General features: G+C 31.2%; 1 protein-coding gene across 10 annotated transcripts in view; it reads right to left on the reverse strand.

Annotated features, from left to right (window-relative positions):
* Positions 1-1,573: 1,573 nt before the first annotated feature.
* cpx (complexin) overlaps positions 1,574-19,568 on the reverse strand; it is an 818,351-nt gene continuing 800,356 nt past the window's right edge. For 8 of the 10 annotated variants that reach the window (XM_067760772.1, XM_067760773.1, XM_067760776.1 and 5 more), the window contains 2 exons: positions 16,026-18,848; positions 1,574-6,778 (listed from right to left, as the gene is read on the reverse strand). In XM_067760772.1, the coding sequence (XP_067616873.1) occupies positions 18,775-18,848 (74 nt within the window). In that variant the 3' untranslated portion in view covers positions 1,574-6,778; positions 16,026-18,774. The remainder of the gene's footprint in view (positions 6,779-16,025; positions 18,849-19,568) is intronic. The other 2 variants (XM_067760774.1, XM_067760771.1) reach the window with 2 other exon arrangements.

Below are 19,568 nucleotides of genomic sequence, written 5' to 3' on the forward strand. Positions count from 1 at the left end.
TCGGGTTTTAATTTTTATTCGGGATTAAGATCAAAACGGCTCTTGATATAAGTATTGCATTTAGCTTTGAGCTCGATTTCGGTCTTTAAGTTTCAGCTAAGCTTTTGCACTAAGCCCTGGTTAAACTTTCTTCTGGGATTTGATTTGGGGTACTATCAGTTAAAGTTTTAAGATTCGAAAAAAGAAGAAAGAGCTTCTACAGAATGGCTACAGTGGGCTAGTAACGACACTTTTCTTCATGCGTGGCTGGGCAATCTCAATGCAGTTACACAATTCCCTAAAGCGGCAACAGCTCCTACGGATCATACAATAAAAAGAAGTAGACGAACACCGTGTACGGAGACAGACTTCACTTTTTCGACTCTCTCGGTAACTACTTCTGTTATTATGAGTTCTTTGACGACCATTTTTCTTTATTTAAGTATTTTAAGCTGCCACGGCGGCCACCGAGGTGTGATGGTAGCATGATCCGCCTACCACACCGTATGCGCTGGGTTCACACCCCGGGCAAAGCAACATCAAAATTTTAGAAATAAAGTTTTTCAATTAGAAGAAAATTTTTCTATGCGGGGTCGCCCCTTGGCAGTGTTTGGCAAGTGCTCCGGGTGTATTTCTGCCATGAAAAGCTCTCAGTGAAAACTCATCTGCCTTGCAGATGCCGTTCGGAGTCGGCTTAAAACATGTAGGTCCCGTCCGGCCAATTTGTAGGGAAAATTAAGAGGAGCACGACGCAAATTGGAAAAGAAGCTCGGCCTTAGATATCTTCGGAGGTTATCGCGCCTTACAATTATTTATTTTTAAGCTGCCTTGATTTCCAGGTAACAACTTCTATATAAAAATCATTAAGTCTTCGCTACTCGAAAGATCTATGACTCTACAGGCTGAGCTAATGTGAAAAAACGAGGCGACTATCTAAATATCACACTTTCGAAGGGAGTTACTTTAACGGCGTTAAAAACTCATAATACTCAGTCGCAGGTACACTCTAATGTAGACAGTATTTTACTGTCAGCGCACTGTCGAGCTACGTTTTGTTGAAACTAAGAAAAGTCTGTGCTACATTCTACACATGGAATGGTTTAACTACTTTCCAAATTTAAAGCAAGGAGGGCTCCAGCTTACGTTAGCGCTACCCGTATACGGCAACCGGCTTGTTCTATCCTTTCATTTTACACAATAGATGTAACTTTAATATATCCTACTCGATCTTTATCATAGAACTCGTTGTCAAGGTCCTAAAATAACTTTGAAACATCATCTTTGAGCATGATGTCACATCTTCCTTAAGCAACACCATCACCAATATTATGTCGCTTGAGTGTGAGTAACAGTGATATTACGAGCCAACCTCTAAAAATTATAATGTTTTATATGCATTTCTATAAACTTTGGATTTGTTGTGTAAGTGAAACCAACGACTGTGATGACGAGATTACTAAGTAGAAGAAGATTTGTTGCCTTGTTGGTGGAAGTGTATGTCTTATGGAGCGCATATTTAAAAATATATTAAAAAGAGATAGCTAGAGAGTAAATAGCAAATTACTAAGACAACAAGAAATAAAAGAACAACATGTAGCTTTTTGTTTAAGTTAATATAATTTTTATTTATTTGATTTTTTTTTTTACTTTTTTCATTCGTCAAATTTTCAAAGTAACAATTTAATAAATGTAACATTATTTTGGTTTTCTCTTTGGTTTTTGTTTTTTAAATTTATTATATTTTTTGCATTTGTCTTAAATGTTTGTCACTTAACGCAACATAATGTATAATATATAAGTGTATGTTTGGTGTATATAAATGTTTTTTGTTGTTTATAATTTTGGTCTCATTCAAGTTTGAAATTTGTTTTTGGTGTGTTCTGGTTTTTTTCTGTACTTTTTTCTTCTCTGCTTTTTGTTTTGTTTACTTTGTATATGATTTTGTTTTGCATGTATGTTTGCAAGTCATTGTTTTTATGTTTGCAACATGCTCTTTGGTAGTTTATGTTTTTGTTTTTTAATTTCCTTTCTTTTCAACTATCATGTATACTCTTGTTTTTATCGCGCTTCGTGCATTCCAATTTTTGCTATTTTACATACATTCGCAGTTAGTTTGATAGTTTTATTTTGTGTTTGTTTTTGTTAACTCAAATTTTTTTCTCAAATGCTCTGTTTCTTTGTGTGTGTTCTAGTGTTACGAATATTTTTTGTTTTTTTTTTTTAACTCAGCATTTGCTTCTTTTATACTAAATCAGTTTAGAACTTGTTTACTTATTTGTTGCTATACATCTAAACGAGTATTTTTTAATTTCTTTCTGCTAAATCGCCGTAATTGTTTTAGATACATTTTCTAATTTACTAAGGACTTGCAATTATTTTTTTATTACGAAAGTTAGATTCATAAGATTTTGATAAATTGCAGGAGAGTTTAAATTATCTATTAAAAAATTATAAACTAGTAAGCAGCAGGAGTCGTTAAGATGCTTGTCTAATTAGATTTGAAAGTATGTCAATATTTTTTCATTGAAACATTTCATATTTCTTTTGTTAATAAGGATATTTTGAATGGGATTTAAAATTGTGTTAAGTGGAAATCGTTGAATGACGAAAAATTTGTATTACTGGTAATAAAATACGGAAGGAGGTTAGTTAAACTATTTACAATTTGTTATTTATTTTATGAGCATGTTTATATTCAAGCTTTAAACTGTCTATTAAAAAAAAGCTAGAACTAGCAAAACAATTTAAAGATTTATATAAAGCTGCAGAAAATTTGGTTAATGTTTTTAAGTACCATATAGCTTGTGGGATTTTTCTCTGAATTCGTTGGATTTGTTAAGGTATATGTTGTTTGTTTTTTGTTGATTTTTTGTTTATACTTCACATATTTTTATTATATAAAATATCGACATGACATCACAAAGCCATAAACAACAATTCTAAATATTGTTCTATAGAATTCCGTATTAGTTAATACAATACAATGAATATATACAGATATAAGGTTTCTTTATTTATTTATTTATTTTATTTCTTTCTGTTGCAGTGACAAATATACATGCATAGTAAAAATTGTCTATTGAGGCAAAGGCAAAAGCGGGGAAAATTTTCAACGGTACGCGTGATAGTAAATTAAAGTAAGAAAACAAGCCAAATAAAGAAGTTTTGTTAATAAATATATAAAAAAATTAAACTTAAATGTTCGGAAATTTTAAATTATACTTTTGAAAATCAAAAAAAAAAAAAAATTTAATTCTTAAAAAAAAAAAATCTTAAAAAATTTTTTTTTAACAAACAAAGATTTTTTTTGTTAAATCTCTTCCAGAACAAATGTAAGAAATAACAAATATGGTTTATGTTAAATTTTTTACAAATAAAAAAATTTTAAGAAATAAAAAAATAGTTTACTGCTGACTTTTGTCCAAAACAAGTATATATAAACAAATAATTTTTAAGAAACTAAAATTGTTTTTGATAAATTCTCTACAAAAAATTTATTAAATTTCTTACATAAAAAAAAAAATGTATTTTTATGAATTTCTTGCGAACAAACAAAAAAAAAAAAAAAACAATAAAACATCAAACAAATTTTTTTCTGTTACTTGTTACTACTAACACTAATAGACTGTGTAAATCTATATATTTCTTAGATAAGAGGGCAAAATATTCGTCAATATATACATTGCAAAAAAAATAAGTAAATTAAGAAAAAACAAAAATGCATATAAAAAATGTACAAAGTATTTATTACAAAATTAAGTTTATTAATGTTTTTTGTAAGTAATTTTCTGCCTATTCCCCCCATTGGTATACGATTGTGGGTGTATTTTATTTTATATAATTTTAATTTTTGTGTTTGATAAGTTTTGTTTTATTTGTTTTTTGGAATGTTTGTTGTTGGGCGTAAGTGATAAACTATGTAGTTTTTAACTTAGACAACTGACTTTATTTTAATAAATATACTTTTTTAATTTATCAAACTAAATAACAATTTATATTTAATGAAACATAACAAACAGTTTGTGTTTTAACAATAATAATAGTTAAAAACTAATTTTACCTAAACAATTTTCTAAACTAACATACATTTTAATTAAGAAATTGCACAAATTTTTCTCACAACTTGTTGTTGTACTGTATTTGTACAACAGTATGCTCTATGGAACATGTTTCTTGGATCATCATTGCATTCTTGAATTGTTAATTTTTGTCTCAGAATTGTAAAACAGATGTGTTTAAGTAAATTAGCTTTCAAATAACACAATATTTTTCAACATAGACTGTAACTGTAGATCACTCAAGAAGTGGGTTTTCACAATAAATGAGTACTAAATTAATGCTTAAAGACTGCGATGTATTTTCTGAGGGGGTTTACTGCACATATTTTACGATCTGGCTCATAGAATAAAATTTTTGATGTTTGAGAGGGGAGAAGTGATGAAGCCAACATAATTGCCACAAAATATTATCTCAAGAAAATTGAAATTTCTAAAATTCAAATTCGATTTGCTACAAAAGGCAAAGAGCCAGAGTAACAGAATTGTATCGGTATGGATCGAATTCTATATCTGCTAAACAAGAACTACTATGTGAACCATTAATTTCTGATTTTCTGCGCATTTGTCTTCTAGACGCTGTATTACCAGCTGTATTGTATATCTTGTATTTGAAGTGAGCTGCTCCTTAGTTAACATGTTTTCTACCAGTCGTCACACTTACCTATGTCTACGCTGGGTTCCCACAAGGGACCGATGACATAAATGTGTGGCAACTGTATAATGCTAACATGTTGTTCAATCTATAGCTAAAACTGCATCAGGTTTGAGACTAATGAGTGCTCTTGAAGCGGCGTGTAAGCTACTGATAATCAAAACCCGAAACTCTAGTTCACATTATATAAAAATGTCAGTTTTGCTTTTGTAATACAAGAATAATTGAAGGTTTTGGCTTGAAGTTCGTTTTTGAAACATTCCTTCCAAGAAATAGGAATAATGTTTTTTTTTTAAGTTTCTGTGATTTCGCAGACCATATTATATACTTTTTTTTTATTTTCAGCAAATATTTGTTTTCTTAGCCTCTATAATGTCTCAACAACTTCAATTTATATTGTAGGGAACAGCTTCTTTCAATTACAAGGACAAGTTTTGGTACGAGGTAGCTTTGGTTTGGTACAAATTGAACTTTTTAGGATAGCCATTATTTTCTTATGCGCTCGTTCATTTTGCATTCGAGATCGGCTAATAAAATATATGCTTTGTTCTTTACTTAAACACTCGGGCTTAAAAAATTTGAGAGTAATTTGGGTGTGGCATTAGTTCTCGCCAGCTTGAACCTTATTGAACGCCGACAGCTTTTTGTGAGAAAGGGAAATTGCTGTATTCGAGAAAAACAAACCAGTTTGCTGTTAAAAGAGCGTAAGTTTAGAACTTTTACCCATATGGTATATATATTTCGGGCCAAGGGAGCACAACTATTGATAGAAGTGGGAATCGACAACTGTTCTGCACGGATTTGGTTTTACAGAATGGCTAGAGGCTTGGTTCGATTCTGTGCGCCCCTTAAAAAAAGGTTCTTTGGCTTAATTTGATACAGTTGGTTTGATTTGAGCATACTGCAGTGGCTCGAACTGGTTCATTTGAAATATTTTTTAGGAATAAAGTAAAACAGCCCATAGTGCAAACGTGTCGTTAGTAGTACCAAATAATTGTTAGATAAATAATCAAATTATTATTTTACATCTCTGTATTTAAATTGAGGAACTGCTAGAAGCATTCTTCTAGGGCAATCTCATATTGGCATATTCTTTTTAACATTTTTGTTATTACTAACATGAATTAAAAAAATATAAACCTAAATTTCTTGGAAACAAGTTTGAATACTATTTTCGTGACGCCCTCTCACGTACATTCCTTGGAGCGGTTATATTTGTTTCGAGTCTGATTATGAAATTTGGAGTTTGTAGCACAAAAAATTCCATTTGTTAAAGCTCACCTATGCATGAAATCATTCAACGAAAACAATGCAAAATTATTTGTCGTAGAAGCGAAGCTGTTATGAGCTTTGATCTATTTTGTATAAACCAGTCATTGCAAAAGCTCGTAACGCTTAAAATAATTTGCAAATTCAAAAAACCTCTGAGAGTATGTAAGCTTGCGTAAAGTATGCTTTTAAGAGCTTTCAAAGTATGAATTCTCTTAGCCGATCTCAAAATTTTGAGGGAAATAATTACCGCCTAAATTTATTGTTAACACTGACATACAAACACCAATAACATATAAACTTATACAAATATATGCACATATTCCCTTTAGTATGGGTAAAAAATTTGTATGTAAGTTGTTTTTATATTTCATAAATCGTCTTCACTTATTTCATGTATAGTTGTTGTTACAATGGTTACCAGATTAAGTATGTCGAATTTACAGAACTTCGTGTCAGCTCGTCCAGCTTTTGGTGGCTTGTAAGACTTGATGATGTGACTTTTGTGGTTGTTGTTAGTTGTGACTTATTGTATTTGTTGTTTGGTGTACGTCGACGAAATTATTTATTACTCATTACAACAATTATACATACATATGTGCATAATAAATGATATTTATAGAGCTATTCTCGTTTTTATGTAAAGTATTACTAAATTGGAGAAAATTCTTGGTTTCCTTTTAATTTTTTGGTACAATTTGTGTGAAGCTAATAATTTATGTTCCTTAAGATAAATTAAGTGTTTAACGGCAAGCAAATACACATTTATTTATAAAACATTTAATTATACAAAAATATTATTTTTATTTTTGTTATTGTGCTTTTTTTTGTTTGTTTATTTTTTTACAAATAGAGTTTGTAAAACAATCAATAAAAAGAGACAGCAAGAAAAATAGAAAGAGAGAGAAATAGAAATAGAAAGAAAATGAGAAAGAAGAGATAGTAAGTGACATTTAGATATTTGTATGTAAATATTTTTATGTAAGTGTTAGTATGTATATAATATAAATGCATACGAATAAGTAATATAACATTGCTAAATGATTCAAATTATATATACATACAAATATGAGATTTTTATTTTTTTATTTGTTAATGTGAAAAATGGATCAAAAACCAACATGCGAATGAATTGCAAATTGCAATATAATTTCGAATTTACAAAAATTGTTTATCTAAAATAAAATATGAATGAATAGAATACATATTATAAATGTAGTTGTTTAGTTTCGCTTTGTAAAAAACTACTAAAATTGATATGTGTGTGAGTACTTACTTACTTACTTATATGTATATGAAAAGTTTTATGTTAATGTGCGAGTTGGTGAGTGAAAAAGTTAATTTTTTTTAATACTACACAAACACATACATACGTATATATAGTTTAATGAAAAAATTTAGTAGAATATTCGTTGTTTATGAAACGGGGCGATTATTGGTTTGGTGCTACAGCCTTAGACAATTTATTAATAAGTATATAAACTAAACTTTAGAACACGCATAAAATCAAAAACTCGAATTTTTTTTCGTCATTGTTGTTTTGTCGTGAAGTTATATGGGCTTCTTACGAAAAATGCATAAAATTCATCAAATGAATAAAGGCTTCAAACATTGTCAGTTAAAAAGTAGTGCAACCAATGGATGCAAAGTTCCACCAAATTTAAATTATACCGTGCACTGAACCTCTTAATGAAACTAGTTCTTCCAAGTCGATGTAAAGTTGCACTAAACTGAAATTATATGGGTTTAATACAAAATACGTATAAAATACGTCATAAGGATGAATAGTTGCATCAAATCGTTCCAATTCAACCAGCTGTGCAAAATATATTCATCCAAAGGATGCAGAATTGCATTTATTTTTTAACGAAGTAAATTTACCTAAAAGGTTTAACCTATTTTCCTGCTGGGAACTAAATTCTACCTTTTCCAAGAATAATCAAGAATTAAAGTGGTTATGAATTTTTCATATATCATCAAACGTAATCAAAAAAATTCGAGATGAGATGTGCTACTCCTACGCTACTACTTTGTTCGAATTTCCGGCTGATATTTCACAGCGGAATATTTCTGCTATGTCCTTTCAAATACAATCGGTTGGTATAATATTAAATTGCAGGTGTTTAGAAAATTTAAGAAATGATATCCATTTTTTTTGCTGAAGATTGCTTTAATTTATACCTCACTCTCATAAGGTGGCAACTGTGGCCTGTCTAAATGACAATTACGAATGTTTTATTTTGAAGAACACTTACTTAAGTATGCTTGCACTCCTACATCTCAGTATATTTTTTCGATCACAATTTGATTCAAAGAAATCTTTCTAAGATCATTTCAAGCTCGAAATATATAACTAATATGTGAATAGATAAATCGGTAAATTTTGCAGTGAATCTGTGAAATTTCATACACGCGTGATTCTAAGGTAGCATTAAAGTTCCATAAGAACCCGCTGCCATGCTGTGGGCATCAAAATCTCTTTTCGTTCATTTTTGACAAAAGTATTGTGATTTATCTGACCATAGGAAAATTTTCGGAACGTCTCCAGAATACGACTTAAAAAATGTCCGCAGGTCATAATCTAGTGCAAAGAGGTTAGTAAAGGTAAGCTAGCTCTTGTAAAGGCGAAATTAGAATCTATGCATAAGCTGCGTGCATTTAACTATATTCATATTAAAAAAGTCATCGAAAGATTCATTCGCAGGAAAAAGTAATGTATAGGTAAAATCTTTTCTGTTTCTCGCTTTTCATCGCAGTTCAGTATATGTTACCTATAACAAGTGTTGTGTGTCTTTGTGGCAGCCTAATATTAGCTGTGTTTTTTTTTTTCATCTATATACGTTTACGCTTAAACTTTATATGGACTACTAAGTGACAAACTTTAAATACACCTCTGAAATTGCTACGTATAAAATTAGTACTACAAAATTTCAATACGCATTATACTCAGATGTAACTGAAATATGTGTCTATGTTTCACCCTCTGCACTAATTTTATATATTTTATGCGCGCCCACTATTTATCACAACTGATTCAGCTATATGTTATACACAGAAATACAACAGAGGGTTTTGTCTCCACTTTTGGGTACACCCTGTTGCTGTAGCTAGTTGTTTAACCACAGCCGCTAGATGGGTCTCCTAAGCATTATCTAAGCGAGGATAGACGTTTTTTTTCACGCGCAAACGAAACGTATACGCGTGTAAAAAACCACGGCTATTATTTTCTCGCTTAAGAAAGCAGACTTTGAAGGATCAATGAAATTTAGAATGTCCTAAGCAAATGTAATGCAAGAATTTTCAATTACTTTCCGAATGTATGCTACTCTTTACTAATTTATACATAAACACCTAACTCTTTTTTTTGTGGAAAATTAACAAGAAATTTCACTTAAACCTATCACAGCTACAATTTTGCTCTTAACACCTGCACACTTACTACCTAACTATTTTGATGTATTGAATTATTTATTATGCACTTTTTTCATTGTTTGCAATTACAAAATTCAAAAAATTTTTTTTTTCATCATATATATATTTATAAATACACGTATACATTATTTTATTTTAATATTACTATTAGACATGAAATATATTACAACATTGAAAAAAAAAAAAAAAACACGACCAATAAATAATTATCTTAATTAATATGGGTTGCTGGCGGTGTTGAATTTTCTAAGACTTTTTGTTTTTGCTTGCTTGAATTAAACTGGTTTTCAAAAACTTAGCTAATATAAGTGGGGTCTTATTGAATGGTGCAATTTTTGATTCGTTGGATGTGTTGTTCTGCTATTATCTATCACAAATATGCTTAAATCTGTTTTCTTGCTGCATTCGAAACATTCGCTCCAGCCTTATTTATACGCCTTACATTCTGCTGCACTACAGGCGTGTGTGTTAAGAGCTTTATATGTTTGGCAGTAACAGAATTGTAACTATAAATTGTTTAATTGTTAAATATACGTACATACATATTTTCTATAAATTTTTTTTTTGCTGGATAACTATCTAATGATAATGTGTTGTTTTGTGAATGAGATATCATCAGATCAATTTAAACTAAGGCATAGGTAGTGCAGCGTAATGATGACACGGGTTGAGCTATGCTCCGAAGAAAACTATCGTCTATTGGCATATCGACTGTTGTGTGGAAAATCATCCTAACTCGGCTGTCTTTTCGGCTGCGTTTTTGAACAATATTCTGACCTGGCATGTTTTTGAAATAAAAGCCTAGATAGAAATGATATTCCACTCAGCCGCCGATGTCAGTCAAATAGAGATAACTTTATCTCAACAATCGAAATACAATCGATTTTATCATACAATGAGAGTGAGTGTAAGATCTTTGCCAGTTAATCTTATGAGCACAATTTTTTTTTTTTACTGACTTGCAAAAGAACATATGGTACGAGCTCTGAACAAGGAAAAATTGACTGGCTATGCAAAGAGTAAGCGGGTTTAGTCGATGCTTAACTTTGCAAGCTAAATTTTGCACTGAGGGTAGCGTCTGCATCAGATAACCAAGGAATGCGAGAAAAGGGAAAACGGAAATATTTTGAAGATTTAAGCAATTTTTCGGCCAATGAGTCATACGTGACTCATACGAGCATATTGAAAATTGAGAAAATTGGACAACATATTTGAAGGAATTAAGTGGGTATATAGTTTTTCGTACACCACTAACAAATTCTCCGTCTAATGGAGGTTTTTTTCTCAGCGATAATCGTTTTAATGATACATGTATAATATAAGACAGACATAAGTGAAAATGCCAGTTCAATATGACCTCAAATATACTAAATATGGCCAAAGCTGTCTAAACTAAATCGACGCCAGTTGAAAAACTCTTTATCTATGAATTAGTTTGAAGAAATCCCAAACAAATTTATTTCCGAACGCTCAAGCTTTGAACTCGGTTGAAGAAAAATTTATTTCAGAACGCTCAAGCTTTGGACTCGGTTGAAGAACGCCCTTTCTTTCTACATAACATTTTTACTCTTCTTTTTTAAACCATATAGTCATACAAAATCTCTGCTGAAAATGGAACAGTTGGTATTATCTTAAGATGGTGTCTGCCTTTACGAAACGTCGAGAGAAGCGTTTGATTTTCCCGCGCACCCCAGTCCATCCACTTTATACCGCACAGTCTCACAAACTTTTGTCTGTCTCAATGACATTAGGAAATGCCTTGGCGGGCATATTGTGCGATGAGTCATAATTTTATGCATTCCGCAAAAAATTGCCCCCTGGAGGTTGATGCCGATAGTCTACTCCAGGTAAGGCATATCTGTGATAAAAAGTGACTAAAATTTGGGGTACTCAATCCATGTCAACATGTGTCAACTTGCTAGATCCACTATGATAACAAACTAATTAATAATTCAAAGAACATATGCAAAGAGATTACGGCGTTTATAGTAATTGGTGTAGGAGAATGTTCCTTTTCAAAGAGCATCCACTTAGCTATACCAGCAATGGTTCTCTTCTAAATTGATGCATGTGACCCGGTCTATTGGCTTATGACTCAAAGAACAAATTGCGAGAAATAGCTGTTTAAGATAAACAATGCATTCCTTCAGGACGTTTGTGCTCTTCTTTTTTTTTGAGTCATAAGCCACCTTTTCATAGACCGGGTCACATATTTCAGTTGTGATTATCACACTTTTTTAACGTTTTGCTTCGCGCTGGTTAAGGCTTTTATATTTGACACAGATTGGGTATTGTGCGCTTAAGGCTTTTTGTTGACGCACGACGTATAATTTTAATTCATAATTTGAAGACTCTCACTAGGGTGTTAAAGTAAGGGAATTTGTATTTATTCTCCAAAAAAAGGAGCCAAAGTGCTCAACACTGAAAATTGGCGCTGATTACATTGACGACAGCGGCAGCAAAGCGATATTTGTCAAATATATTTTACACATGTTCTCACTATGGGCACATTCAGTCTATATGAGGTCCTCATGGTCAACCAAGCCGTCTACAAGTTAAATCTTATTCTAATTTTAACAACCCTACAGGAAGAAGAAGCAGTTGCTAAAAACAATCAAAATCATCATTTGCATCATTATTTCTAGATTTTTGATTATTGTTTGATATAATTGAATTATATATGGGAATACCAAAGTCAATGTAATCAAGTAGAGGACTACAGTCCTCTCAAGCTTTTCTGTTCTGTCGTTGTAGTCGGTAGCCTAATGTATTCGGGCCTAACGTCTGTGTGAGAGGCAAGAGATATGTAGAAGTTTGCATTCTTCACGATAACGCTCATTAATGCTAGAATCGTTTGCTAGTCAACGCAATCAAGGAACCAACACTGCTTATCGCGATGTACGGGAAGTTACATTGTCTTTCTACTGTATAAAGAGTGATGTTTACCATTTCCTTGTAATTTCTTTTTGCAATTAACCCATTTGCGCCCAAACAAAGACCGTTAGCATTTTTTTATATTTATTTGCAGTTTTGTCATCTGACAAATCACTTTAATTAAGTTTAGTATTACAAATTTACGAAAAAGTGATAAAAGTTGACTTTTGAGGGTGTACTTTATTTAGTACAGAGGGCACTTATAAGCGATATATTTTAAAACATTCTTTGTCAATGCATAATGTTTTTTGGCATCCTGTACATTGCCTTTTTATTCGCGTATGACACAAAACACATCTTAGCTGTTATGTCCGTTGTTCCTGTTTGGACCTGCTACGATAGAGCCGGATGGACGAGCTTTGTTGACGTTACGGTTCTTAAGGTAGCTCCACGCAATGTGCCTGTAGACGCCAAGCGTTAGATATGCTCATATCAAGCATGTATGTGAAGATAACCCACCACCATTTTTTACCACGAATACTAACGCGGTACAGAGAAATAGATCCGTCCATTTCATCAACAACGCCCATTCCTTTGTTGTAGTTTTGAATCAAGTATGGAATACTCACATCTACTTTTTTCTTATTCTGTGAACACCAGCGTTTTACCTTAACCATAGGTTCAATTGCATCAAAATTGGTTTCTATTGTGCACACACTATTATCTTTCCACCTTACGACCAATATTTCGTTCATAGTATCGAATCTGTTGTCAAACTCAGCTCTAGGTGACTTTTTCATATCTTTCACCGATGGTGCGATTTTCACGCATTGTTCCAGTTGCTTTATATCCAGTTTCTTTCAAGTCTCGCAGTAAATCACAATTAGTAAAAACATTGTCAAAATAAATTGTATGTTCCTCAGGTATCGAAGGCATTTTTAGTAACAACGATTTGACAACTCTATGGCCAAGAGGTTCTTTTGAGGTGACAGTTGTTTTTCCGCAATATACATCAAAAACATAGCAGTAACATCAGATCTGGCTGCTACTCAGTTTTTGTAACCGGATATAATTGGCTTACCTCGAATGAATTGCTTAGAGGGATGGTGGCCATAATATTTTATCATTGATTCGTCGATCGAAATGTCCTCATGAAATATCCCCTTCTGGCAAAACTTTTGAGTCAATAGGTCACACAAGGGTCTAATTTTGAACATCTTATCATTGGAAGTAGTTGAGAGGCTATTATCAATCGTTTTCGTGACATACAGTTCGACACAATAGAAACTTCAAGATGTTCGTCATAACTCCAATATTGGCGCTCACGTGGTAGTCTATGATAGCCAGATAGTATTAGGATACCCAAAAATATCCGTAGGTCATCATCGTCCAGTACGAAGTCATGCTTATTATTTTGGGCAGCATACAGGTTAGTGTTCTTCTTGATCAAATGGAGTACCTCCTCATCAAATATTTTTTCAAAAAGCTCTACCGGCGAAAGGTTACGTAGCTGTTCAATAACTTCGACTTTTCGCGATGAGCAATCATTATTCATAAACTGGGAGGAGTAAGACGGCGTGCATTTTTTCCATTTTGGCCGTGAGTCAGACGGATTTAAACGTCTTCTTTTGCTACAAAAGGGTTCGTCATCACTATCGTCCCATTCAGAATCGTCATCAAAATTCGCATTACGGTGCATGACCTCAATAGTCCCAGGAATGTCTGTTGGTAAAGTTGACGTTTGCAAATCCTCTTCATCACTTTCTTCGTCGGTTAGTTCATGAAGATCTGGCGGCAATATAATGATGTCATATTCATGGTCATCTTCTTCCTCCATAAAAGCGTTTACAGCTTCTTCAAGACCCAAATAACTGTTTCCACTTTTGAATTTCAACATTTTCTTCCAGATCCTAAAAAAAGAAAACGTTCATCATATACATATCACATGTGCCCATTGTACTAAGAGAGCCACAGTTGACAAAATGATTTCCTAAATCCTACAAATCACAAACATTTACACTCACCGCACTAAATAAGATTAGCTTTGTCTTTTTACACTTTAAAATTATGAATATTTAAATGGTAATTCCAATATATTAATGAAAAATCGCAAATTTTTTTTCTGACTAACTCCGATGTGAAAACTGCATGTGCAAATGTCAAGATCTGGAGCCAGATGTTATGCCAATTTATCTGTAATCTTAGGCAAAATGAAGATAATATTACAAGGTGGCTGCACATCTAAATAGTTTTGTTATAAAAGTCGTAGCAGAGTTTTAGGCATAGCTTGTATTGGTGTCCTTTATATGGTACAGAGAGCGCAAATGGGTTAATAGATATTTTGTTCACGTTTCATTTGAAATTTGACTTTTGGCAAATATGTATACATAGACTTAATGGGACAGTTCTTTTGCAAGTCGGTTACGATAGTAAAACTAGCGATGTTATCGACTATAGTTTACTCTTTAAGAAGGTGATTACTTTTTGCCAATATTCGTTGGTGAGTTTTATCTTGAAAGTTTTTAAGAACGTGCAAGTGTTTTTGTTTTAATTTTCACGAAATGGTTTAAAAAATCAAGTAGTTTTATTTCAATATTTTTAAAATAGTGAATAGTATTTATGTGTAAGCAAATGACTTTGACCTTGGTTTGGTATCTCAAAATCTAGTGATAGATATGCATACTTATTTTTGTGTTGAATATTTATGACATATACATACATATATGCATATAAATTTGTGTGCTAATCCTAATATGGCTTTCTATATATACAAATGCAATTGTATGGTATTTTTAATATTATAAAAAAATTTCGAAAATTAAAAAAAAAAAAAGTTTGGTAAAAAAGAATCAAAATTATAAAATTACTAGCAAAATACTACGGTGCGGTATATGTAAGTACTTAGGCCCAGTTTTTCAGTAGTTGGTTAAGTTAAGCTTAAACTAAGTTTGCTTAAACTCTAGCTAAATTTAAATTCCAGTTAAACTGCAGTTTGTTGGTCATAGTTTAAGGCCGCTTTTGGGGTAGGTTTTTTTGTGCGGTAACATTGGTTTTTGTATTAACTAGATAATTTTTTGATACGGAAACAGGTGGATTTTGTTTATCCAACAAACATGGAAACAATATTTCTCCAGCTCTCGAGAAATATACATCTAGCTCTAGAGTTGATATCCAACATCATCTTTACAAAATTTTGTGAAATTTATAGCTCTTTAGTAGATCTCCAACGTCATTCCAACCTTAAATAAATGTACAGTTTTTAAAGGAATATCCAGCACATTTCACCAGTTGATATCCTACATTAAATATAGAGTTGAGGTGGAGTTGACAAAAAAAAAACTTCCCCAAGTGCGTACCACAAAAGCCAGCAGCAGTTTAAAGTGATAAAAAAATAGCTGTTTGGTAGCAGTAATGAAACGTTATGTGTAAATAAAAAAATTAATTACGCATTTTTTCTTTACGAAAAATTCCGTTTTTTGCTGAGATCGCTATGATTCTCAAGTTGAGCCACTCTTTCGGAACAACCATTGAGATTTTAAAAATATGTTAGTTATAAAATTTAGCTTTAATGCTACCCAAATGCTTGTTGGAGCAAGCCTAAATAGCTGATAGGCTAACTAGAGTTTAACGGTGCCAGATTGGCCGCTTTGAGCTTAGTTACACTGACTCGCCAAGTTGAACTTGTACTGAAAAACCGGGTCTTAATATTATAAATATGTTAGTATACGAGTAGTTTATGAAAAATCTTGAGTTTTACTTACATTTGCTGTTTTCATCGTTTGTACTGTATAATCTCATAGATTTTGGGCTCATTGTGAGTGTTATTTTGCAAATTTATTTGAGGGGGTAATCGAGTAAAAGAAAGAAATTGAAAAGATTAGCCAGTTGTTTTTTCGTTGAAATTTGTGTCTCATAGAATGTGGATTTCATGTAAATACTATTTAATTTGTCAATAAGAAAACATAATTTTGTTTGTTTTTGTTTGATTTTGTAACTAAAATTCGTTTAACTAAATTCATAATTAATGCAATTCAAACTGCTTTTTTGCATACAAATTTCTTTTTTTACAATCAAGATGCAGCAACGTTGTTTTTGTAAGTTTGTATTGGTGGTTACATACATACATATATATTTACTTTAGTATAAATACGTATATGCATGTATGATCCATACAAAAATATGTTGTATATGTTATAAGATAAATTCAGGGAGCAACACTTTTTTTGAGAAATATATTATGGTAGGTCTCTTTTACGTTTTTGTTTTAATACACGTGAAGTCGATTTGTGAAGTTCGTTGAGAGTACATATGAAGTAGTATATAATAAGCTTTTTTTTGAATTTGTCTTAATAAACGGAGCAAAGTTTTGAGATTATAGGTTTATTAAATGTAGAGACATATTGAGTAAAGTTTTTTATTTTTCATTTAAATTTTTGTTGTTCGTTTATATACTTTTCCTGTGTTTGTAATGAATTGTGTGCCACTTTTTGCTCAACTTCTTCCTGTATTTTAATGTGGTTTTATTATTTTTTATTTATTTTAAGATTTAACTAAATATGTATTGTTTTTATTTTTTTATTTTTGTTTATATTAACTCTGTGTTATTGTGTTGTTGTATGCCAAAATTCACGTACATGTTGGAATAAATCATAGTGTTTTTTTTTTTTTAATTTATTTATCATATATTAATAATATTTTATTAAAATTTTGAAGGCATTTTCGATTTTAGGTTTACTTTCTTTTTCTTTCTAATCTCTCTCTCATTTCTTTGCTTATTTTTCTGTTTACTACTTTATTACTTGTTTATTCTGCTTGTGTATTATATATATATCAAGTGTTTGCGTTGAGTTTACTGCTTGCTCTCTGGAAACGCGTTAAGTTGCATATTATGATACGCTTTTATTGTTGCGTTGTTATTTGGCGTGCATGTACTCGACGCTCTTCCTCATGCAACTCGCTGTTGTTGTTGCTTTGTTATTGTCGCGCATGTACTCAACCCTCTTACTCGTGCAACCTCAAGGTTCATGCACATTATACGACGCGAAATGTAGCGACAAAATATTCTTTGCATGTATTCTTATGGAACCTTGCACATCTAGCGACAGTCGTACGACACGACACGACCAAGTTGACAAATTAGGCAAAAATGCCGCGAATATTTTTTCGGAACGTGTCGCTACATGTCGCGTCGTATAATATGAACCTTAAGTTATGCGTCAATCTCTCGTCCAGTAGTGCTGTGTGCTGCCGCAATTATTTGTTTGCGCTGTTGATTTGGCACCGCGCACTTATGCATGAAAGACGCGTGCTTGCGTTGTGCACTGTGTGCTTGACAGTGTTTTTGTTTTAAGTAATTTTTTTCCAGCATTGTGTGTCACTTCATATATATTCGACTTGTGTTGAATTTACATGTTTATATATTAACTATATCATATTTGTTTGTATTTTAATATATCATTGCTATTATACTATATAACAAAGTTATGTAGTCGGGGTTTTGTATAGCATGTTGTTATTGCCTACGTTTGTTGTTGTTGTTATTTTTGCTAAATAACTAATTTTTTTTTATAATTCTTAGGTAAATATATATTTTTTTTTTAATAAATATAAAATTTTTCGCTAAGATATTAGCTTTTCTTTTAATTTTTTAGGCTGTGTTTTCTTCATGATTTTGTTTTTAATTTTGTTTTTCCAATATATTCTATGTATGTATGTACATTTCCACGTATGTATGTACGTTGCATTGTATTTCTTTTAATTTATAAATCAGTTTGTGTACGTTTTTATTCAGTTTGGATGTATTGCATTGTTCTGCGCTTGAATTTTTATTATATATATATTTTTTTTAAACTATATTTATATATAAATAAGTGTTTACTCACGTTAATGTAAAGTGTTTGTTTTTTTATTAAATTGTTGAAATTATCTTTAAATAATTTATTGAATTACTTTTTTTTAATCAACTAATTATTTATTACTTTTTTTTTAGTTTATAAGCTTGTATATAAGTATGCATTTTATTTTATATTTTTGCTATATATGTTTGTTGTTGTGTATATGTTTATATATGCTAATATATTTTTTTATCATATACTACCAGAATTTTTTGTTTGTTTGTTTTTATATGTCCTTTTTTGTTTACTTCATATTTATGCTGCTTTCTGTCTTCCTCTCTGCGCTTGACGTTTTAATATGTATGCATATATATAATTGTTTGTTTTGAATTTTGTTTTATTATGTTGAATAGTGGGAAAGTTTGGTAAGTATTGTTTGCTGTTTTTGTTGTTGAATTTTGAGTACCGTTATTAAGTATGCTTTCAATTATTTAATGTTGGTTTGTTTTTCTGCGTATTTTTTTTTATTTTACTGCAATGGCTTCATTTATTGATTTGTGTTGTTATTTATGCTATATATATTTTTTTATATATATATTTATGCATATATATATATGTGTAGGTATAATATATATATATATATATATCTTTCTGTTTTTTCATAATCATATGATGATCACTGCATGACACATTTTCCCTCTATTTGAGTTTTTAGCTCATTTACTTGCGTTTCTATTTGATTTTTCAGTTCTGTAAGAAGAAATTGAGTAATGGAAACAGCAATAAATAAGCGTGTTATTGTAGGATAGACTACAATACTATATAGTTAACAAAATATGTTCTAATATTTGTTGTTTTTCTAGCAAATACTGTGTTCATAATTTTTTATTTTTTTAATACTAAAAAATGTTAAATATTCTTTTTTAATGTGGTGTACTTTATTTAAAAAAAATATTTTTGTTTTTGCATACATTTATACAAAAGAGCATAGTAAGTGTGTCGTATAGAGCACAGCAAGAAAATATTTATATGAAGAGAAATCGTATACTTTGTTTTTGTTTGTCCATGCACTCAATGCATTCATGCAGTTTAAATCGTATACCTTTGCTGTAAAGTGTTTTTTTTTTTTTTTTGGTATAAAAGCCTTTTGGCCCACCTCTGGTGGCCTGTGGCTAGCACAAATGTTTTGAGCGCTTGGTAGTTTTTCAAGAGTAGGAAAGTGAGTGGTATATAGCAAAAGTAGTAGCAAAGAGTATTGAAAATGTAGTCAGTTAATAGTAGTGATAATAGCGATAGTGGATAGTACACACACACATGTTAAAGATTTGCAAAGAGGGAAAAAGCTCAGTTGTTGTAGTGAAAATAGAAGGTGTTGATTTTAAGAAAATTGTTTTTTTTTTCTTCTATTTATAAATACGTATGTTTATTCAGTTACAGATATATCTTTTGTTTAATTTATTTGTATGAAGA

Source organism: Eurosta solidaginis, chromosome 1, assembly GCF_040869045.1.
Source record: "Eurosta solidaginis isolate ZX-2024a chromosome 1, ASM4086904v1, whole genome shotgun sequence".
Lineage (NCBI taxonomy): Eukaryota > Metazoa > Arthropoda > Insecta > Diptera > Tephritidae > Eurosta > Eurosta solidaginis.